At 44.3% G+C, this 23,934-nt stretch overlaps 1 protein-coding gene across 6 annotated transcripts in view; it reads right to left on the bottom strand.

Moving 5' to 3' along the window:
* Positions 1-23,934, bottom strand: part of ABAT (4-aminobutyrate aminotransferase) — a 444,030-nt gene that overhangs the window by 124,995 nt on the left and 295,101 nt on the right. For all 6 annotated transcript variants that reach the window (XM_063934264.1, XM_063934261.1, XM_063934263.1 and 3 more), the window contains 3 exons: positions 17,255-17,352; positions 16,746-16,775; positions 12,617-12,734 (listed from right to left, as the gene is read on the bottom strand). In XM_063934264.1, the coding sequence (XP_063790334.1) occupies positions 12,617-12,734; positions 16,746-16,775; positions 17,255-17,352 (246 nt within the window). The remainder of the gene's footprint in view (positions 1-12,616; positions 12,735-16,745; positions 16,776-17,254; positions 17,353-23,934) is intronic.

The raw sequence follows: 23,934 nt of genomic DNA, 5'->3' as shown, positions 1-23,934 counted from the left end.
ATTTATTTCTTTGTTTATAAACCACTAATTGTTTATATACATTGTTCATTTTCGGCGCCCAGTGGGACTCGTGACCATAATTCTTTTATGCACTAGGTATTCACTAATAATAGGCTTAATAACCGTACACAATGTCAAAACGCAGTAAAGAAGGCAAGTAAGGTGCTAGCGTGCATAAAAAGAGGAATTGAGACAAGGGACTCGGATGTAATCATGCCGCTGTATAAGGCATTGGTACGTCCGCACCTGGAATATTGTGTTCAGTTTTGGGCACCATTGTATAAAAAAAACATCAGTGAACTCGAAAGTGTTCAAAGGCGAGCTATTAAATTGATTAAAGGCCTAGAAAAACTGGACTATAAGGAAAGACTTACTAGGCTGAATATGTATACACTAGAAAAGAGGCGCCTAAGAGGAGATATTATTAATATCTTCAAATATGTAAAGGGACATCACAAAGAGTTATCAGAGGAATTATTTATTAAAAGAACACAGTTTAGGACACGTGGGCACTCGCTGCGACTGGAGGAGAGAAAGTTCAGAACGCAACGGAGGAAAGGGTTCTTCACTGTTAGGGCAATCAGGATGTGGAATTCCCTGCCAGGGAAGGTGGTAATGGCGGACTCTGTAATTGGATTTAAAAAAGGAATGGATAAATTTCTGAATGAAAAAGCTATCCAAGGTTATAATACTTAAAATATCAACGTGGTTAATCCGGGGGTAACATGAGTTATAGTAGCTAACTAGTCATAAAACATTATTTAGCAAGTATGTAGAATCATCACAACTTAAAACAGGTTGAACACGATGGGCAATTTGCCTCTATTCAACCTCAAATACTATGTTACTATGTTATTACTCAATGTTACCATTTGAAGGAAATGGTAACCAAAAAAATATTAACAACCCCCTACACCAGAGCCAGATTAACAGCTGATGCAGTACTGGTCAAGTTACTGGTATGCCCAATCAAACTTTGACTCACCCCTGCAAAAAAAGCTGGTGCTCCAAAACACAGAGGTTAGAGTGGCATGTGTCCTTTAAACAGGACTCAACACACACTCCTCTGACCACTGGCATAGCCAAACAGCATGAAGGAATGACCATCTGGAACCTTCTCCTATGGTGGGATGGAGGAGCTGGGGAGGATCCAGTTCAGGACCTTTTCCTCTGGTGGTGGGGGGGAGGGGGGGGGGGGGGGGAGGGGTGTGTGTGTAGGAGTGATAACTGCCTGAAGAGGAAACGGTTAGTCAGGGCTCCTGACGGCAATTAGTGTCCAGGTGATAAGTCTGCTAGGGACTGTGGGATCCGGAGGGCGGGGCCACTAGTGTCAGGATGCCGGGACCTGAAGGGTTAGTTATTAAGTAAGAGGAAGTGAGGCAGGGCCAAACCTCCGTGGTTGTTTATACTAAAGACAGTCATCTTTGTTTTATGTGTATCTTTGGATTTGAGCAACCTGAAAAAAAGGTATTTGTTGTTTTTGCACAAGCCTGGAGTTGGTCGCTGGTGGAAATTTTGTAGCAGAGCACATTCTAGCAAGACTCCTGTTACAAATGGCGCCTGTACAGGGACCCTTCTGCTAGTCGTGCCACACGTGGCAGAGGACCCAGCAGCCGCAAGGTAGCGGCACACATACCAGCGAACTCCAGACCAAGCTGAACTCGTGGGCATCAGTACCAGACCAAGGGTGTTGTGAGTAGTGGTTAAAACCAACCCCACGGGGTAAAAATAATGATATGATTTGTTTAAATTGAATGTGTTTGATTTTGGTGCAAAGGTTTGCACTGGCAGCAAAGAGGTTAAACAGGGTGCATGGACTGTTCTGTCTTCCCTGCTTCGCACCAGTCATTGAAAGTAGCTGTGTTGATTTGCTCTAAGGGGTTGCAAGCATCTGATCATTTATGACTGAATTTCTTTTCCAAACTTATTTTCACCTGTGCCTACAAAATCTGGTAGTGGGAGTCTGGTGTCCCTGTTAATTAGCTCATTAAGACCAATCAAGCAAAGTTGAAACCTTTTATAAATGTGGTTCTATTTAAATAGAGAAATTTTGTGGCACTATGTGTCCCAGCAATCCCTAAGTTCTAGTTGTTCATTTGCACTACCAGTGTAAGGTATTTGTGACCACTATGTATATGCTAACTTTCACTGCTTTGCTAAAAGCTTAATCTGTGCTAAAAAAAAAGGAATTTTTATTTTCCCTTTCACTAAAGGTGTGTACACACGGTGAGATTTTTTCTTGAGATTTTGACTATATAGTCAAAATCGCAAGAAAAGTTAGTGCAAATCGTAAGGTGAAAGTCACCTTGCGATCCCGATGCGCGGCCCCGCCAGGTCGGCATCGCAAGAAAAGATAGACTGTGCAGGCAAGTCAATCCTTGCTAGATCGGTGTACTATCTAGTTCATCTCACATGTCAATGACATCTCACATAAGCCAAAATCTCACATAAGCCAAAATCGTAAGCACACATAGTCCATATCTCAAGAAAAGTTAGTCAAAATCTGTCCTATCTGGGCTCCGGGGAGTTCAAGGGAAATCGCAAGTAAAAATCGAACATAGCAAGGATCTCACCGTGTGTACACACCAGTTTACGAAGGGAACACAGTGAATAAAGATTTTCAGATATATAGCATATTCTGAAGTGTCTCTTCAAATGGGTAACAAAAAGAGAATCCATGCTAAAAAAACAAAAGGGGTGACAGCTTTAACACCTTAGGTCAGGAACTTATGTGACCCTATTAAAGTCCCACAGTTGGAGAGTGAAGTGGAGAGCTTATTGGGGAGTAATACAGATCTTGGGGAAGATTTTAGGAAGGAACCTTTTTTTTTTTGTGTCACACAATAAGTGACCTTACAAGGAAAGTCCAATTAAAGGACCAGGAGCTAGAAGAGCTTAGGGAAAAATTTGATTTTCTTCAAGAGCAGGTGAACACCTTAACGCAAAAGCTGGAGGAGAAGTAATCTCTTTTGTCTGACTCTCTGACCAAATTGGGAAGGAGTAGAGAAGAGATTGCCAAGCTCTCAGGCCAGGTGTCAGAGTTGCAGAAAACCTTGGCAAAGGCTAAACCCAGATCTGAAAACTGTGTAGTTCATAGCCAAGGACTATTAGAGGAAATCCACTGTGACCAGACACGATATGGGAGTCTGGTGCTGGACAATTAGGCTCGGTCGCAAGACTTGGCGGAGCTTCAGGAGGAGGTTTCTAAGCTAAAACCATTGGCTATGCCTAGCTTCAGTTCAGAGACAGGTGTAGCTACACCAAGTGCTGAAGACGTTGTGCCGAATGTTGGGTCAGAGATATTATCAGCCGAAATGGAAATGCCATCTTCGGGTGAAATTACGTCAACGATGGTGCAGGCTGCAGAAGAATGGTACCATACTGTAGTGGAACCCGGTTATACTGGATTCCCTGTTCCAGCCAGAAGGAACAGGAAAGTTGAGCCAGAGCTGCCAGTGCCTAAGGCCCGGAAGTGGAGGGAAAGGGCCACTATGCCAAAGTGGAGGGAAAGGGAAGGTGGCACAGTGGAGTCGGTGCCACCAACCTTTAATGGAAATAGATTCCAAGGTCAGTTAAAAGGGCCTCGGACATGTACTTGGGAGAGGAACTTGGGACCCAGGTGTATGGGCCCAAGTTATGTCCCAAAGATTTGTCAGCACAAAATAATTGCCAATTGTGAAACCTTGCCAATGTCACATGCCGCTTTTCTGAGCCAGGAAAAGCTGAGGGAAAGGGTATGTAGCAGGAGAGGTACTTTGCCACCTGGACGCTACACAGGGTCCTGGGGGTAGGTGGGAAGTGTGGATGGACCGGGTTCCCATCCATTTGGCCCAGACAAGGTCTTATAGGCTTCTTAGCCCAAGAAGCTGCTTCATCAGCCAGCACCTGGCTGCTGGGTATAAAGCAGAGTCACTCCCATTAGTCAGGGCTCCTGACGGCAAGTAGTGTGCAGGTGATAGGTCTGCTAGGGACAGTGGGATCCGGAGGGCTGGGCCACTAGTGTCAGGATGCCAGGACCTGAAGGGTTCCTTATTAAGTAAGAGGGAGTGAGACAGGGCCTAACCTCCCTGGTTGTTTATACTAAAGACAGTCATCTTTGTTTTATGTGTATCTTTGGATTTGAGCAACCTGAATAAAAGGTATTTGTTGTTTTTGCACAAGCCTGGAGTTGGTCGCTGGTGGAATTTTTGTAGCAGAGCACATTCTAGCAAGACTCCTGTTACAAAATATGTATATATATATATATATACACTGTATATATATATATATATATATATATATATATATATATATATACACACATACATACATACATATATATGTATATATATACATACATATAAATACACACAGGTTGAGTATCCCATATCCAAATATTCCGAAATATGGAATATTCCGAATTAGGGATTTTTTTGAGTGAGATAGTGAAACCTTTGTTTTCTGATGGCTCAATGTACACAAACTTTGTTAAAATATTGTATTAAAAGACCTTCAGGCTGTGTGTATAAGGTGTATATGAAACATAAATGAATTGTGTGAATGTACACACGCTTTGTTTAATGCACAAAGTTATTAAACATATTGGCTAAAATTAATTTCAGGCTGTGTGTATAAGGTGTATATGAAACATAAATGTATTCTGTGCTTAGACTTAGGTCCCATCGACATGATAGCTCATTATGGTATGCAATTATTCCAAAATACGGAAAAATCCAATATCCAAAACACTTCTGGTCCCAAGCATTTTGAATAAGGGATACTCAACCTGTATATATATATATATATATATATATATATATATATATAGATAGATATAGATAGATATATAGATGTTAACACATACAGTATATTTGAACATATACATAGACATACATATAGCATACTTGCAAACATACACATAGCAGGCAGGCAGAAAGACAGACAGACACACACATATCCACATCCCTCCTTCCCCCTCACTAGCACCCAGCCAGCACAATGAATTATAGACTACCTCCCCCACTGACTGAGTCTCATCAAATTATGACACACACCTGCCTGCTGTAGAGATGAGACAGGCAGTTACTGCCTCACTATTTGAGCCTTGTCCCTTCGCCGCTACACCACATCTCTTCCGGCTTCCTGGTCACCCCTTGCAAAAACTGCAGCCTCAGAGGAGCTGCACAATGCCGCTGCAGCTCTCCGTACAGGCAGCCAGCGGACAGCTAGTTAGTGTCTCAGGATGCTGCTTCTGCCGGAGCCATGTCACAGACACAGGCCGCCCTCCCACCCAAGCTTCTCACTTAAAAACAAAGTAAATCGGTCTTTAGTCCTGACGTATCGCCGGTCAGTGGGGGGTTTCTGGGCACTCGGAAACCCCCCCTGCGTGCGCATACGAGACGCTCCATGTTAAGCTGCCCAAGAAACTTCAACTGATCGTATAGAGTGAGAAGAAGGTTCGCCGCTGAATAGGCCTGGCGAATAGTCAAACGAAGTCAACTTGCCAAGGTCTGCTTTAAAGCCGACCAGCCCCGTTTGTGAGAATTATACAAAATGAACAGGAAAGCCGACTTGCGGATATCCCTGGTCCTGTCTACATATATGCGGAGGGCTCGCACAATATCCAGCGAGGACTCCGCCTACGAAACACCCACAAAAGATGGAACCACAAATTCCTGGTGTAAATGAAACCTAGAGACCACCTTGGGCAAGCAGTCTAAACAAATGTGAAGGACTGAAAGAGAAGGCGCCAGGACGAGGCCAGTCCAGGCCACCAGTATCATTGTGCCGCTTGAACATGCAGAGGACCTGCAGAATAATCTGAAATGGAGGGAAGACGTAAACAAGTGGGAACAACCATGGAGTTGCCAGTGGATCTAACGGAAGGCTGCGGGATCCCTTGTGTGGGAGCACCTCGGCACCTGGCGGCTAACACCTTTGGATATAGGGCCCACTCGCCTGACTGCATGTCCTGGTGACTGAGGAAGTCTGCTTCCCAACTGAGTACGCTGGGCTTGAATACTGCCGATAGAACGAGTAGATGACACTCCATTGCTGAAGCCCAAGCTGAAGCGGTTATCGCCACTGCAGGCGTCCCCTTTGTAGGAGCCATGAAGCAACGAACACACAGGCCATAGTTGTAAGGATCCTGGGGAGACAGAATGGTGACACCAACTCTGCAAGTACTAAGTACTGAGCAGTAACCTCCATGTTAGCTTGGTTTCTGGAAGACATGTTAATGTAATCCAATATAAGTTCCTTAGACTGAGCTGCAACAGCTGAGTGTGAAGTGAGGTAGTGCAAAACAGTGAGGCTTACCCAAACTATACTTAGTGGGGTAGTGATAAAATATCTATAAGGTATGTACAATATAAATAATAGCTTAAGGCACCAACCGAAGGTTTTTCATATACAAGTAGCTACTAGCTACTCAAACACTCCAGTTCAAAGTAACAAGCACACAAACTCTCAATGCACATAGTTGCATGCAATAATGCTGAACTGTCCATCTATGAATAGCAGGAAGGAGTATGGCAAGAACCAGGCTCCAATAGCAAGGTACAGGGAAGACATAGACCAAGCTTCCCTCTCTCTGCAATACTGATGCAGCCATGTGCTCAAAGATGGCTGTCCAGCGCTCTGAGGAGAGGAAGAAGCAGTAGGATTAACCGTGAGGAAGGCAGTTAACCAAGTTTAAAGTAATACCCCTTTTCCACTAGCTCTAAGAAACACGGGTAAATGTGCGGGGGCGCGCATTTAACCATGTTTTTCCCTAGTGGAAAAAAGTCCCCCGGCAAATTCCCGGATCAGGTGATCCGGGAATCCTACCCGGGTAGCTAGCAACCCGGCTAGCTGTCTAGTGTGAACGGGAGCCGTGTCGAGTCGATCATGTGATCTCCCAGCGCCGCCCCTGCCGCGTCACTAGCCGCATCACCAACCCGGCAATTGCCGGGTTGGTGAGCGCTGTCCTGAAGGGGCTGTAGCACGGGTCGCAGCCGTGTCAGGCGACACGGCTGTGACCCGTGCTACACAGGTGGAAAAGGGGTATGAGCCTCAGGGCTGAGTGAGGTGCTAACAGGCTGGGCCTACCTCCTCCTCAGGTACCTCCAGGGTCCTAGCGTTGTCTGTTGCCAATGCCCTAGTGGTTCAGTGGAACAACGCAGAGAATTGTGTAACAACTGTACCCGCACTCCGCCATCTCCAGTAACGGGGTGTGCAGTCCCTTCTAGAAGACCCAGAGCAGAAATCACTGACCCGGTCACCTGTGCTGCTGCCATCGGCGCTGGGTGTTGTGGCAGCTGCATGGGCGTCCAATGGACACCCTTACCGATGCCATTAAATATGTAAAAATTATTTAAAAAATTATGTAACCAGGGGCTAATGAACACAGACACAGACAGTGGTGTCTGCTCCTTTCAGACTGTCGGGCCCCGGACTGGCGGGACGGGTCACAGGGGACAGGGAGACTGATGGCTGCTTTGTACAAAAATTTAACCCTTTGGTGCCCAGACTCAGACCCAATCCATCCTATACCCAGCGTATGTCCCTGTACTCCCTAGTGGACACTGAAGGACTAATAGTTTAGAAATAAAAAAATAAGTAGCACACACCCCGCCACTGCTCACCCGCCACCAGGCTGCCGTATGACCATTCTATTGGGCAGACACTATAGTTGTTTATTTAGTACACTCTGCTGGTGGTTCTTACGGTGAGAGGAGAGCCCCCTACCTAGTTCTCTCTGGGTCCTAGTCGGTCACCTCTACCGCCTTGTTGATAATTCGGATCTGCTCTCTGTTAGAATAGAAACAGATGAATCTCCTTCCAGATCTTTAGGACAATGGGCCAAATTCAGATCTGATCGCAGCAGCAAATTTGTTAGCTAATGGGCAAAACCATGTGCACTGCAGGGGGGCAGATATAACATGTGCAGAGAGAGTTAGATTTGGGTGGGGTGTGTTCAAACTGAAATCTAAATTGCAGTGTAAAAATAAAGCAGCCAGTATTTACTCTGCACAGAAACAATATAACCCACCCAAATCTAACTCTTTCTGCAAATGTTATATCTGCCCCACCTGCAGTGCACTGCACATGGTTTTGCCCATTAGCTAACAAATTTGCTGCTGCGATCAGATCTGAATTTTCCCCCCAAAGTCTTAAGGTGCATACATAAGGTGAGATCATTGCTATGCCCGATTTTGACTATGCGATTTCCCTTGAACTCCCCCCAGAAGCACCAATTTGGACTATCTGTACTTTCGATTTTGACTGTATGATTTTGAGTAAGTGCCAATTTTGACTATACTTTTGTACTAGATAGTACACTAGATAGTCAAGACTGACTTGCCTGCACAGTCAATCTAGCCTTGTGATACCAACCCCATGGGACCACGCATCGAGATCGAATCAGTATAGAAAGCGGCAAAACACCTTCCGATTTGCACTAACTTTCCTTCCGATTTTGACTATATAGTCAAAATCGAATGGATTTATCTCACCGTGTGTGTGCACACCTTTAATGGGATCTGATACAGATCAAAAAGCATCATCTGAGTTGCTGTGACATTACTGTCCTTGAGTATAAATCAACCAATCCACACAATGCATTTCAGCAAAGCAAGTTTACCAAGCTCTGTTACTCTGTGTACTTTCTATTAGAGCAGCAACCTCTCACCCAAATTGGCAGCCTGTTGTATAGATGTGAAAGAGAGCATAATATGCAGTATATGTTCAGTTAAGTATAACCATTAGAATTATATTATGTATATATGTATATTTTTCACCATTGATGTATACATACCTACTCTCTCAAAATGTCTGAGAGACTCTTTATTGCAGTCAGCTGCTGCCCACTTCCCAAGGGCAGCCCATGTGGCTTGATGACGTGATTTGTAAAGAACCGCGTCATCAGGGACTTGTCCCACAACTTTACAATGCCGTAAATTGGGGCCACGATGACCCCTTGAGGGGTCAGCCCAAATGTCATCAGTATAATATGTATCATGCCTGGACAACGTGTGACTATGTGTTATGAAACTACAAGAGCATACATGCTCTACCAGCTCCCAGTATAAGATGTAACGTGTATTTTCACAAAACCTGGAGAGGCAGGGCTCTTCCAGGCCTGATGTATACCAATGCCTAATAGTGGCATTTACTCTTTAACCTTCCTAATTTCCAGTCAGGCGGTGTCCTATTATCTCAGGCATGTAAGGCCTTTCTATTATTAAAATCAGAGGTTAAAGTGAGCTGGAACGGGGTGGAACTGCATTCCGTCAGTTCAATTTGAAACTGTAACGCAGTTCAGCCTCCTCCGGCTCACCTAACCAAGGAAGAAGTCGGGCGACCGCTGAGATTTTGTTACCTCAGGTTTAGCTCCGGCTTCCGGCTCAGGCAGTATGCGAGTGCGGTGCTATGGGAGAGACGTCATGACGTCTCTCCCATAGATCCGAAGAGCGGGCGGCCAGGCGGAGGGCAGCAGTGGTCCGGAAGCAGGAGCGGGGCTGGCGAGTATTGGGTTTTTTGTTTTGTATGTGTGTAAGCGGCGCTCCTAGGGGGCACAACTACTGGGGGCACATCTACTGGGGCATAACTACAGGGGGCACATCTACTGGGGGAACAACTACTGTGTCATGTTTACTGGGGCACAACTACAGGGTGCATAACTACTGGGGGCATAACGTCTGATTGGGGGTATATCTACTGGGTGTATAACTACAGGGGGCATAACTACTAGGGGCATATCTACTGACTTGGGGCATAACTACTGACTGGGGTCATGACTACTGGGGCATAACTACAGGGAGAATATCTGACTGGGGGCATAACTACGGGGTTATTACTACTGGAGCCAACACTAAACGGGGCTTTATCACTGGGGGCACTACTAATGAGGGCATTGCATAGGGCATCACTCCTGGAGATATAAGTGGCACTACTACTGAGGGCATTGTATAAGGGGCACTATTGCTGTGGGCATTATGTGTATTTGGGGTGCTACTACTGTGGGTTTTGTGTATAAGGGGCACTAATGTGTGGTGTAATGTTAATAAGTAATAAGATTGTGCTACCGTGCGGCATAATTTGAATTGGGGATACTATTGGATGAACACGCCCCTTTCTTTTTGAGACCACGCCTCTTTTTGCAACAAGCACCTGCGGCGCACGCAATCCCTTTATTTCACAGCCGTGGTGGAGTGGGGGGGGGGGGGGGGGTGAGTTCCACCCCCTCTCTAGGACCACTTTAAGCACTGATTAAAACCTTATATCAAATGCCTCTATTTTCTCATATGTTAATAGTAGCAGTTTACAAAAAGCAATCTTAACTTCAGGCTTGTCTTTCCATACTGTAAATCAAATGAATGTATGAACTGTGCTCCATATAGAGGTGCAAGGCAAGGCAAGGCGTTAAAGAGGGATGGAATGGCATTGTGCAAGAGGGAGCAGTGATTGGCTGTCAGGCTTTACATCACATTTGGTCATCATTAAGTTTTACAGTGTTCTAATTACATGTTCCAGTGACTGATACGGTTCCTTTCCCTGTGCTCTCTGGTTCATTACCCCACTCTTAGTACATAAGCTAAGGTGGTTACAAGGTGTAATAAACAGATTGCGTTGAAGGTTAAGGATATTGACTGCATTATATAAATCTTACAGCCGTAACAGGAGGAAATAAGGAAAATAAGGATATTCAAAGGCTGCACCTGAAGCAGCAGTGCTTTTATTAAGTAGCCAAAAGGAGCCTATACTCACAGAGATTTGTCTGTTCAACATGGGCATTTGAGCTACATCACAGAGTATATGGAAACCTGAAGAATAAGAGGAGGCAGAGATAGGGAGAGGGAGATAAAGAGTGCATACAATGTTTCCAGGTGGGCACAGTTATGCTGGGCACACACTTGAACGATATATCCAGTGTTGGTGCAACCCACTCAGCAAAGGGATGCAGAGCAGATAGGCGCCACGCTGAAGAGGCGCTCTCCCTGCTCTGCATCCCTGCTGTCCGTTGCTGCCGCTGCGCACTCAGGGGCGGGGCTACATGGACCTAAAGGCTGCAGAGCTATACGGACCTGAGGGGCGGAGCTACATGGACCTGTGGGGGTGGAGCTACACAGACCAAAGGGGAGTTGGAGCTACACGGGACCAGGCCAGGGTTGCATGTAACAGGATGATCTGCTGTTAGCTGGAGGGAGAGTAAGTGAGGGGCGGGGGTTATAGGTGTGTATGTGTGCAGGCTTGCACTGATGTATGTGTGTGTGGCACCAGTACTGTGTGCATTTTGTGTATAAGTGGCGCTACTGCTGTGTGCATTATGTGTGTAGGCGGTGCTACTGCTGTGTGCATTATGTGTGTAGGCGGCGCTGTTGCTGTGTGCATTATGTGTGTAGGCGGCGCTACTGCTGTGTGCATTTTCTGTATAAGTGGCGCTACTGCTGTGTGCATTATGTGTGTAGGCGGCGCTGCTGCTGTGGGCATTATGTGCTTAAGGGTGCATTAGCGGTGCTACTGGTGTGGGCATTATGTGCATAAGCGGCACTACTGCTGCGGGCATAATGTGCGCAAGCGGCACTAAAGCTGTGGGCATTACGTGGGTAAGCGGTGCTACTTCCAGTGGGCATTATGTGCATTAGCGGCGTTACTGCTGTGGGTATTATGTGTTTAAGTGGCGCTACTGGTGTGGGCATTATGTGCGTAAGCGGCACTACTGGTGTGGGCATTATGTGCGCAAGCAGCGCTAAAACTGTGGACATTATGTATAAGGGGTGCTACTACTGTGGGCATTACGTATAAGGGATGCTACTACTGTGGGCATGATGTGTATATGTGGCACAACTGTGGACATTATGCGTATAAGTGGCAACTACTACTGTGGGCATTATGTATATAAGTGGCGGTACTACTGTGGGCATTATGTGTAAGGGGCAATACTGTGTGGTGTAACTTATAGAAGGGGTAATACTGTGTAGTGTAATGTGAAGAAGGAGCACTACTATGTGGTGTAATATGAATCAAGGGTATTACGTGCGGTGTAATGTGAATAATATTGTGCTACTCTGTAGCATACTCTGTAATGGTGGTACCATTGTGTGGCCACGCCTATTCCTTGTGAGACCACACACCTTTTTGTTGGCACGCACCATAGCCACAAGCTGTCCCTTAGTAAAGTGTGGGAGGGCACAAATTTATAGTTTGCAGGAGGGAGCCGAACACCCCACCACCGGCCTTGGATATATCATTCGTTTGAGTGACAGTTCAATACGATAGGTGTGTGAAAGACATTTTATGCCAGCTGCAGGAACCGCCAACAATGACATCACAGCTGGGCAGGCAGTTGTGATGGCTGGTCAGACATATCGAGCAGCCGATTGATAACTGTGTATGCTTACCAAATCGACGCTCTGTCGGCGGATCCATAGGCAATATGTCCCTTCTTTATGCAAGCTCTGTTTTACCCAGTAGCGTGAAGAGCACTACGTGACACCTAATAACAACTAAGAACACACTTATGACCCTTTTGCTAAAGGGAGGTTCTAGCTCTGGCTACTTTAAAAGTAATATGGCTAAAAAAAACATTTTCTAATAAAAAAAAAAGGAGGTATAACATGGCGAAACACACATAACACAAACACATGCCACATACCAATGGGAATGGACGATATTTGGGAATAAAGATCCAGCATTCGATTGCCATCAACATCAACTAGATAGTTTCCACGACTATCTTCATAATTGCAAAAAAAGTTCACAGCATCTGCATTCTGGGGGTTAAATAATAAATTAAAGTGATAAATTATTACCAACTCGACACACAGACACACTGCACAAGGAGAAACAAGTAAATCTGGGTGACCTATAACTGGTCAACAAAATAAAACAATTATTTGTTTACATCAGTACATATAAGAAAGTTGCCAGATTTAAATGATAAATTAGGGAATGAATAAGGGTCAGTGGTGTCACTAGGTAGGAGCGGACCGCACCAGGTAACACCATTCAAGGGGGTAACATTCAAATAGTAGAGCAGTTCTGCCATTTTGATGTCAAACCCTGGGATGGTTTCACCAAGCAGCGGTGATTGTGCTGATGAAATATGCCTCACCCACACGGAACCAGGAGAGCCTCTAGCGTGAATAAGGGGAAGGGGATGGGGGTGTTTAGAGTCTGTTGTAATTTACAATTTTCCTGTGATTTCACTGCTGGAATAAAACTAAAGGGCCCCATACACTCGAACGATAATGCCCGATTTCATACGATTTCGACCCGATTTATTGGGTGAAATCGGGCATTTTGGAGGTGTTTCTGATCCAATCCGATGCACGTTCCCGTGAGCATCGGATCCTCCAGACTGAACGTGCTGCACTCGTGATATGTCGGACCCCGCAGGCATGGCTGGGATCGCCCAAGATATACCATATGCAAAAGGACAGCATACAATGTATCGCAGGCGATCCTGCCGCCTGGGAGGCTGACGGGGTGATCGCCTGCGACATGAGGGTCCGACATGTCGCAGTGGTGTATGGGGCCCTTAATTGTCTGTACCCTATTACCCCCCTTCCCCCAAATACATAAATAAATAGTCACTTATATACATCAGCATGAGGAAAGACATTGGGGTATATGCAATTGCGGTCGAATTCCCGAAATTGTCGAATTTCGGGTCATTTTCGACCAAAAAAAAAATTCGCCTATGCAATTCAGTGCTTTCCGACCAAAAAACGGACTTTCAAAATTCGACTTTTTGAAATTCGAATTTTTGCAAATTCGACTTTTCTGCAATGATATAAGTGCTGCAATTCGACCAAAGCATATTCAATTCAAGTTTGGAAATTCGACAGCAGTGCTTTTAGACAGCAAATTCGTCATTTTCAATCCGCCACACTTTGGAGGGTGAAAACAAATAAAAAAAATTTAAACATGGTTTTTTTTGTGTTTTTTTTTGGGGAATAGCAGATCTATTTATATTAGAAGGGATTAGGTACTTTTTTTTTTTTTTTTGGAGGCACAAATATTATTTATAATTTTTTCAAAATATTATTATTATTTTTTTTTTATTGCTGGAACGGTACAATCCGAAAAAAAAATTGCGTGGGGTCCCCCCTCCAAAGCATAACCAGCCTCGGGCTCTTCGAGCTGGTCCTGGTTCTAAAAATGCGGGGGAAAAATTGACAGGGGATCCCCCGTATTTTTAAAACCAGCACCGGGCTCTGCGCCTGGTGCTGGTGCCAAAAATACGGGGGACAAAAACAGTAGGGGTCCCCCGTATTTTTAACACCAGCATCGGGCTCCACTAGCTGGACAGATAATGCCACAGCCGGGGGTCACTTTTATGCCGTGCCCTGCGGCCGTGGCATTAAATATCCAACTAGTCACCCCTGGCCGGGGTACCCTGGGGGAGTGGGGACCCCTTCAATCAAGGGGTCCCCCCCCCGCAGCCACCCAAGGGCCAGGGGTGAAGCCCGAGGCTGTCCCCCCCCATCCAATGGGCTGCGGATGGGAGGGCTGATAGCCTTTTGTGATAATTAAAAGATATTGTTTTTTCCAGTAGTACTACAAGTCCCAGCAAGCCTCCCCCGCAAGCTGGTACTTGGAGAACCACAAGTACCAGCATGCGGGAGAAAAACGGGCCCGCTGGTACCTGTAGTACTACTGGAAAAAAAATACCCAAATAAAAACAGGACACACACACCGTGAAAGTAAAACTTTATTTCTTACGTCGACACACACATACTTACCTATGTTCACACGCCGACATCGGTCCTCTTCTCCATGTAGAATCCAGGGGTACCTGAAAAAAAGATCAATATACTCACCTCAGCCATGGTCCAGAGATACATCCACGTACTTGTAGAAAATAACAAACCGCAAATACCCGACCAAACGGACTGAAAGGGGTCCCATGCTGACACATGGGACCCCTATCCCCGAATGCAGAGAGACCTGTCAGTGACAGCTGTCACAGAAAGGTCTCTACAGCCAATCAGGAAGCGCAACTTCGTTGCGCTCATCTGATTGGCTCTGTGCGTCTGAGCAGACAGCGCTTCGCACAGCCCAGTCCATTATATTCAATGGTGGGAACTTAGCGGCTAGCGGTGAGGTCACCCGCCGGTCAGCGGCTGACCGGCGGGTGACCCCCCCGCTAGCCGCTAAGTTCCCACCATTGAAAGTAATGGAGCGGCTTTGCGATGCGCTGTCACATCACAGACAGCGCACAGCCAATCAGATGAGCGCCACGGAAGTAGCGCTTCCTGATTGGCTGAAGGGACTTCAGTGACAGGAGTCACGTGATGTCCCGGCATTCGGGAGAAAGGGGTCTGATGTGAAAGCATTGGACCCCTTTCTAGTCCGGTATGGATCGGTGTTCGTTTTTTTGTTTTGCCAAGTACGTGGATTATCTCTGGACCTGGATGTACCTCTGGACGCTGGAAGGCGAGTATAATTTTTTCACAGGTACCTCGGATCGTCGGAGACCGTGGCAGTCGGCGTGTCAACATAGGTAAGTATGTGTGTGTCGGCGTATGAAATAAAGTTTTACTTTCACGGTGTGTGAGTCCTGTTTTTATTTGGGTATTTTTATTCCAGTAGTACTACAGGTACCAGCGGGCCCGTTTTTCTCCCGCATGCTGGTACTTGTGGTTCTCCAAGTACCAGCTTGCGGGGGAGGCTTGCTGGGACTTGTAGTACTAATGGAAAAAACAATATCTTTTTATTATCACAAAAGGCTATCAGCCCCCCCATCCGCAGCCCATTGGATGGGGGGGGACAGCCTCGGGCTTCACCCCTGGCCCTTGGGTGGCTGGGGGGGGACCCCTTGATTGTAGGGGTCCCCACTCCCCCAGGGTACCCCGGCCAGGGGTGACTAGTTGGGTAGTTAATGCCACGGCCGCAGGGCACGGCATAAAAGTGACCCTCGGCTGTGGCATTATCTGTCCAGCTAGTGGAGCCCGATGCTGGTGTTAAAAATACGGGGGACCCCTACTCTTTTTGTCCCCCGTATTTTTGGCACCAGCACCAGGCGCAGAGCCCGGTGCTGGTTTTAAAAATACGGGGGATCCCTGCCCAATTTTTCCCCTGCATTTTTAGAACCAGGACCAGCTCGAAGAGCCCGAGGCTGGTTATGCTTTGGAGGGGGGACCCCACGCCATATTTTTTTCCGGGTTTTTCCCGTTTTTTCCCGTTTTTTAAAATCGCGGCAAACTCCGCCAAATCGGCCGATTTTCGCCCGCGATTCTGGCGAATCCGTTTTTCATTGAATATGGTGAATTCCGGAAGCCACCTTCCGGAATTCACCTGGCGAATTTAGTCGAATTAAAAAACGGCGAAAAATTGCCGCGATTCGCCGTGAATTGCATATACCCCATAAGCTAATAATACTTTATGCCTGACCACCAAATCATCAATTGACACCTTTTTTTATTACTGCATTAATCTTGACAGAGAGAAGACATCGGGTCTCCTGTATTACATGTGTCATTATCAAGCATATGAATGTTTTTATTACATTGCATCTAGAAATGAGCTTTACTATTTAGGGGCAGATTCAGCAAGCAGCATGTTTTCAAAGCCGCCGACCATTACTGACTTCGAACGATAGATTTAAATCGGCAATCTAAATAAATGCTCATTAAGATGATGATTGGCGGCTGTGACAACCCGCTTCTTAGTAGATCTACGCTGTGGTATGTTTTCTACATAACCAACATAAAGTATAAAAAAAAAAAAAAAACAGTGAAAACTACAAACTGCTTAAAGTCATGTACTGGGATTCTTACCTGGATACTATTCAGCTGTTTAATCAACTCCTATAAGGAAAAAAAAAATGTAATCCAAATATAAATAAATGTGCATAAATTACAGATACTTGTTGGGATTATTCAATTGGTGTTGGAGTATCTCTGACGGAGAGGATCCGACACTGCACTATTCAATTTGCGGGTGTTTTCGACAGGTTTAGCCTGTTTTCGACAATGCCGATCCGACTTTTATTTAAAGTATAAAACGGGGCAAAAACGCCCACAAATCCGACAAAATACGTGGATCTGCCCACGCTGCGAGCACGGTGGCTATCTATTCTCCCTCCAGGGGGGTCGTGGACCCCCAAGAGGGAGAAAAGATGTTGGTATGCCGGCGGTCGGGATTCCGGCGCCGGTATGGTGGTCACTGGGAGCCCGGCCGCCGGCAACCTGAAGACCACCCCTGCTGATATGTAATAGAACCAAGAGGCAGCAATTATGACCGCTGTATAATTAATTCATATCAGTCATTAGAGATATTCACTTACTCTTGACCTTGGTCCTGGGACTTCTGTCTTCATTAATGGACTATCATACTCAAAATCAACATTCTTTTTGGCTGCTGCTTGGCTTATGTATCTGCAAACTGAACATAACAGATTACCAGATTAATTACCATTTAATTTAATAAGTAGAATGCAGTAAAACTAACATGAACAGTTCACTGCTTAAATCTATAAAAATTAAGTCAGCTTTTTGCTATTTAAGATAGAGTGATAGATCCATTCCAAAGGAAGAAGGCTCACCAAAGGGTAAGGTGAAATGCAACCAAAAAAGTCCCATATATATGTAGAAAGATGGGTAGTTCTTGCACTTCAACTGTTAAATCCATATGGTATTGTGTGGGTACAGAAAAGATTTTACAGTGCATCCGGAAAGTATTCATAGCGCTTCACTTTTTCCACATTTTGTTATGTTACAGCCTAATTCCACAATGGAATAAATTCATTTTTCCCCTCAAAATTCTACACCCCATAATGACAACGTGAAAAAACTTTTTTTGAAATTTTTGGAAATTTATTAAAAATAAAAAACCAAGAAATCACATGTTCATAAGTATTCACAGCCTTAGCTCAATACTTTGTTGATGCACCTTTGGAAGCAATTACAGCCTCTAGTCTTTTTCAATATAATGCCACAAGCTTGGCACACCAGTCTTTGGCCAGTTTCGCCTATTCCTCTTTGCAGCACCTTTAAAGCTCCATCAGGTTGGATGGGAAGCGTCAATACACAGCCATTTTCAGATCTCTCCAAAGATGTTCAATCGGATTCAAGTCTGGGCACCTCTCAAGCTCCATCAGGTTGGATGGGAAGCGTCAATACACAGCCATTTTCAGATCTCTCCAAAGATGTTCAATCGGATTCAAGTCTGGGCTCTGGCTGGGCACTCAAGGACATTCACAGAGTTGTCCTGAAGCCACTCTTTTGATATCTTGTCTGTGTGCTTACGGTCGTTGTCCTGCTAAAAAATGAACAGTCATCCCAGTCTGAGGTCAAGAGCGCTTTGGAGCAGATTTTCATCCAGGATGTCTCTGTACATTGCTGCATTCATCTTTCCCTCTATCCTGATTAGTTTTGCAGTTCCTGCCACTGAAAAACATCCCCACAGCATGATGCTAATACCACCATGCTTCACTGTGGGGATGGTATTGGCCTGATGATGAGCGGTGCCTGGTTTCCTCCAAACATAACGCCTAACATTCATGTCAAAGAGTTCAATCTTTGTCTCATGAGACCAGAGAATTTTGTTTCTCATGGTCTGAGAGTCCTTTAGGTGCATTTTGCCAAACTCTAGGCGGGCTGCCATGTAATTTTGACTAAGGAGTGGCTTCCGTCTGGCCACTCTACCATACAGGCCTGATTGGTGGATTGCTGCAGAGATGGTTTCCTTCTGGAAGGTTCTCCTCTCTCCACAGAAGAATGCTGTATCTCTGACAGAGTGACCATCGGGTTCTTGATCACCTCCCTAACTAGGGCCCTTTTCCCTCAATCGCTCAGTTTAGACGGATGGTCAGATCTAGGAAGAGTTCTGCTGGTTCCAAACTTCTTCCATTTACGGATGATGGAGGCCACTGTGCTCATTGGGACCTTCAAAGCAGCAGATATTTTTCTATACCCTTCCCCAGATTTGTGCCTCGAGACAATCCTGTCTCGGAAGTCTACAGACAATTCCTTTGACTTCATGCTTGGTTTGTGCTCAGACATGCACTGTCAAGTGTGGGACCTGATATAGACATGTGTGTGCCTTTCCAAATCATGTCCAGTCAATTGAATTTACCTCAGGTGGACTCCAATTAAGCTGAAGGAACATCTCAAGGATGATCAGTGGAAACAGGATGCACCTGAGCTCAATTTTGAGCTTAATGGCAAAGGCTGTGAATACTTATGTACACATGAATTCTTAGTTTTTTAATTTTAACAAATTATCAAAAATTTAAAAAAACAACTTTATTTACACTGTCATTATGGGGTATTTTGTGTAGAATTTTGAGGGGAAAATTAACTTATTCCATTATGGAATAAGGCCGTAATATAACAAAATGTGGAAAAAGTGAAGCACTGCGAATATTTTCTGGAAGAACTGTACGTATATATATATATATATATATATATATATATATACACATACATACATATATATAAATATACATACATACATACATTAATATATATATATATATATATATATATAGAGAGAGAGAGAGAGAGAGAGAGAAAGAGAGAGAGAGAGAGAGAGAGAGAGAGAGAGAGAGAGAGAGTACACTGGGTTTAACAAGTGAAATAAGATCAAATACATAATATGCTCACCCTTAATGTAGGGCACTGCACCTTAGGCAATATGTCACCCATGCCTGCTGGTGGTGACAGTATGCAACTCTGTCTCTTGTAATTCTAACTGGAGGATTCTCAGTTGAGTCGTTGAATGAAACAGAAAAAAATGCGTTTTGACGATCCCTGTCTGCTTTTTCAAGCAAGTGAGCATATTACGTATTGGATGTTAGTTCACTTGTTAAAGACAGTGTACACAATATACTATATTTTTTCTTTTCGGTGTCCACATGATTCCTTACGTATTTAATAGTTGGAGAAGTACTAGAACTACACAGCTCTTCATAATTTAGCCATTCTAAACAGTATGAAGTATTTTATTTTGCTTTTACAAATCCAACATTCTAGCCAAATGATTTAAATAGAATATAAAACCAGTTAAATGTATGAACAAGTTAATGTAAAATATATATAAAAGCAATCTAAAACAAGTTAGAAGTACAGTATGAACATGTTAATATAAAATATTTAGTAATACAAAAAAGGATGAATGTATGAAAAAATAAATATATACAGTAAGATTTAATATTAAATAAGTTGGAAGCATGGACTTTGTTTTATATACAGGAGTATTTAAAACACGTTATACAGTTTAAGGTCTTGTTCTGCTTGAAGACAAAAGGAGGTCTAGCCATCCATTAAAATACCCTCAAATATTCATCATTTAAACACACTGCAAAATCAGTAGTGAGCAGATGATCAACCTCCATTTTTTTTATATAATTTATTTGTATGTTTTATTCAACTTTTAAGCAACAGAAAGTTGCAGAAGGTCATAGGAAGGTTTCAGATAGAGTGCTTATGTTGTTTGTGAAGAATTTAAAGAAGGAGATAACGTGAAGAGTAATCTGAGATAGTTAGATAAGGGGAATAAATAGTCTATAGAAGTGAAAAAGATAAGCACAGCCTGGAAAGTAGAAAATGTACAGAGAATTTCTAAACACTAGTAAATATAAATGTGGAGATAGTAGTTTAACCAGTCATATCATGTCCCAATGGCTGTATGGACACAAATTTTGTCGTTGGATGCTGTTATGTGTTCAATCCATAGGACTACTATCACACTCCTGTGTTGGTGTCCACACTCTCCTTACTGGACCCACCCCTCAACACTGATCTTCATCCACCGCTGTGCTTGCTCTCTTTCCTAACAGCAGGCGTGCGGCACATCTGGGTACTACTGTAAGCTTGTGGTCAGTGGCAGGAATTTTGAATCAGGACTGCTATGTACAATTAGCTCAGTGCCACACAGTTAGGTTTTCATGCATCTCGAGTTCCTGGTGGTGCTTTTTTGTGTTGTTATCAGTATTTGGGCTCATTCCTGACTCAGTATACCACCTGTGATTTCTGGCTTTGATCTAAGCTTGATTTGGACTCTCCTTTCAGCTCTTTTAACATCCTCAGCTCACCAAGTCTGCTGTGAAGACGTTCTTGCCTGACACCAGCTAGCTAACTCAAGTGGCAGATGGTAGAGCTGCAAACTGCAGATATACAGCAGTGAAGCCTAAAACTCCTTTGGGATGTCCTTTGTGAGGGTATGTTAGTAGAGTCGGCCCTAATCAATATGATGCCCTAGGCAAAATTTTGGCTGGTGCCCCCTAGCACCGCCACTAGTTCTGCCTCTGACCCTTTTAATGATACATTTTTCAATATTTGTGCAAGAAAATTGTTTCACATTTTATTTAAAGTCATCCCTGCAATTTATTTCCTGGATCTCAGTCTATGGTGTTAATCCTAAAAGCTGCCATGATCTTGCAGGTGTGAATCACCAAGGTAGCAGCAGCACTTTACAGTGGCATGAATTTGTACAAAAGTGTTTCCAGCCTCATAGGGCTCCGAACAATTATGAGCAAATTCATGCTGAAACCAGCGCACTAAGGGTGCAAGATCGGGTGCTGTTTGCCGCAAAAGATGCAATGTGCCATTGCAAAAGCATTTCAACCCCGGCAACGGCACCCAATCTTGCACCTTTCACGGGCTGAATTAGCAAAAAATAGCTAAGACCCCTATGGGGCAATGAGCACTTTTGTGCAAATTAGGGCCACCATATAGTGCGCCCGCGAGATCATCATGGTTACTAGGATTGACCACATTTGATGCAAAAATTCTTCTCAATGCTGGCTGCAGGATACAACTGTCAGCCTGTATTGCTGGAAGATGAGCTTTTTCTTTTTTTCTTTTTTTGAGGTAAATAAACAAAAAGTATATTTTAAAAAGTTAAGTGTGCATGTGATTGGTCAGAAAGAGAGAATGGGGTATTGGGCACGGTAGGGAGAAACTTTCCTTAGGGCACCTATGAACCTTGCTCCAGCCTAGGGCATAGTCTCTTTGGACAGATCCGGAATGTAAGTAGTAATACGGAGTTAGAACTAGTTGGTTTGTAAAATTAATAGATCAGCATATCTAATCGAGAACCTGATCAAGAGTAAATACTCTCCTTTGAAAGAGGACCCTGTTTTAGAAGGATATACAGGTTAAGTATCCCTTATCCAAAATGCTTGGGACCAGAAGTATTTTGGATATCTGATTTTTCCATATTTTGGAATAATTGTATATCATAATGATATATCATGGTGATGGGACCTAAATCTAAGCACAGAATGCATTTTTATGTTTCATATACACCTTATACACACAGCCTGAAGGTCATTTAATACAATATTTTTAATAACTTTGTGTATTAAACAAAGTTTGCGTACATTGAGCCATCAAAAAACAAAAGTTTCACTATCTCACTCTTACTCAAAAAAGTCCGTAATTCGGAATATTCCGTATTTCGGATATTTGGATATGGGATACTCAACCTGTATATCATAATGAGATACAGATGGAACCCTCTTCATCTTTGCCTTTAATAGGATTAACTGAGCCAGGGTAGTCGGATTTAATTCCCTGCTGTAATGACTTAATCCCCTGCTGTATTGTTCTCTCTGTATTGTATTGCAGCTAAGAACAATAGATGAAAGGCTTATGCTAATAAACCATGGTGCACCTAGGCACAGCAGAGAAACCAAGATGAGCGAGGCTCCATCTGTATCATGGCAATGGGACCTAAGTCTAAGTACAGAATGTATTTATGTTTCATATACACCTTATACACACAGCCTGAAGGTCATTTAATACAATATTTTTAATAACTTTGTGCATTAAACAAAGTGTGTGTACACTGACACAATTCAGTTATGTTTCATATACACCTTATACACACAGCCTGAAGGTCATTTAATACAAGATTTTTTATAGCTTTGTGTATTAAACAAAGTTTGTGTACATTGAGTCATCAGAAAACAAAGGTTTCACTATCTCACTCTCAGTCAAAATATTCTGTATTTCGGAATATTTCGTATTTTGTAATATTTGGATATGGGATATTCAACCTGTACTTGGGGCTGGTGGCCATAAATAGAGATGAGCCTTTACCAGTAGGAGAAAAAGCAGGTAAAGATGGTCGCTGAGTAGGAGAGAGCTGCGAGTGAAATGTGTTGAGAAGAGGGCTTTGACAACAAGAGGAAAGAGGGCCCTGCTCTGAAGAGCTAACAATGCAGTGGGGAGGGGTGACAGACAGATGACATGAGGTTCAAGCAAGCGGGAGGAAGCCTGATGGCAGTATACAAGCAAAGCAGAGATGTTCAAGGCAAAGGGCAGGGGCGTGGAAGAGCAGCCTAAGGACTAGGTTATGCATCGGAGGGGTACGCTTTTATAAATAGGTGGGTTTTCAGTGCCCGTAGGAGAGAGCTGCGAGTGAAATGTGTTGAGAAGAGGGCTTTGACAACAAGAGGAAAGAGGGCCCTGCTCTGAAGAGCTAACAATGCAGTGGGGAGGGGTGACAGACAGATGACATGAGGTTCAAGCAAGCGGGAGGAAGCCTGATGGCAGTATACAAGCAAAGCAGAGATGTTCAAGGCAAAGGGCAGGGGCGTGGAAGAGCAGCCTAAGGACTAGGTTATGCATCGGAGGGGTACGCTTTTATAAATAGGTGGGTTTTCAGTGCCCGTTTGAAGCTTTGCAAGGTCGGGGAGAGTCTAATGGAGCGGGGGAGCGTGTTCCACTGAAAGGGTGCAGCACGGGCAAAATCTTGAACTCGTGCATGGGAAGTGACCAGGGCAGAGGAGAGGCGACGGTCATCGGCCGACTGTAGTGGGTGGGAGGGAGGGAGTATGAAGGGAGAGGAGGTTGGAGATGTAGGGAGCAGTGGAATTAGAGATGGCCTTGTATGTGAGGGTGAGGAGTTTGAAGAGGATTCTGTAGGGGAATGGGAGCCAGTGTAGATTTCATTGAAGGGGAGTGGCAGATGTGGAGCGGCGGGAGAGGAAGATGAGCCTAGCTGCAGAGTTGAGGA

The sequence above is a fragment of the Pseudophryne corroboree genome, chromosome 7 (genome assembly GCF_028390025.1).
Source record: "Pseudophryne corroboree isolate aPseCor3 chromosome 7, aPseCor3.hap2, whole genome shotgun sequence".
Taxonomy (NCBI): domain Eukaryota; kingdom Metazoa; phylum Chordata; class Amphibia; order Anura; family Myobatrachidae; genus Pseudophryne; species Pseudophryne corroboree.
This window is presented reverse-complemented; position numbering and strand designations above follow the sequence as displayed.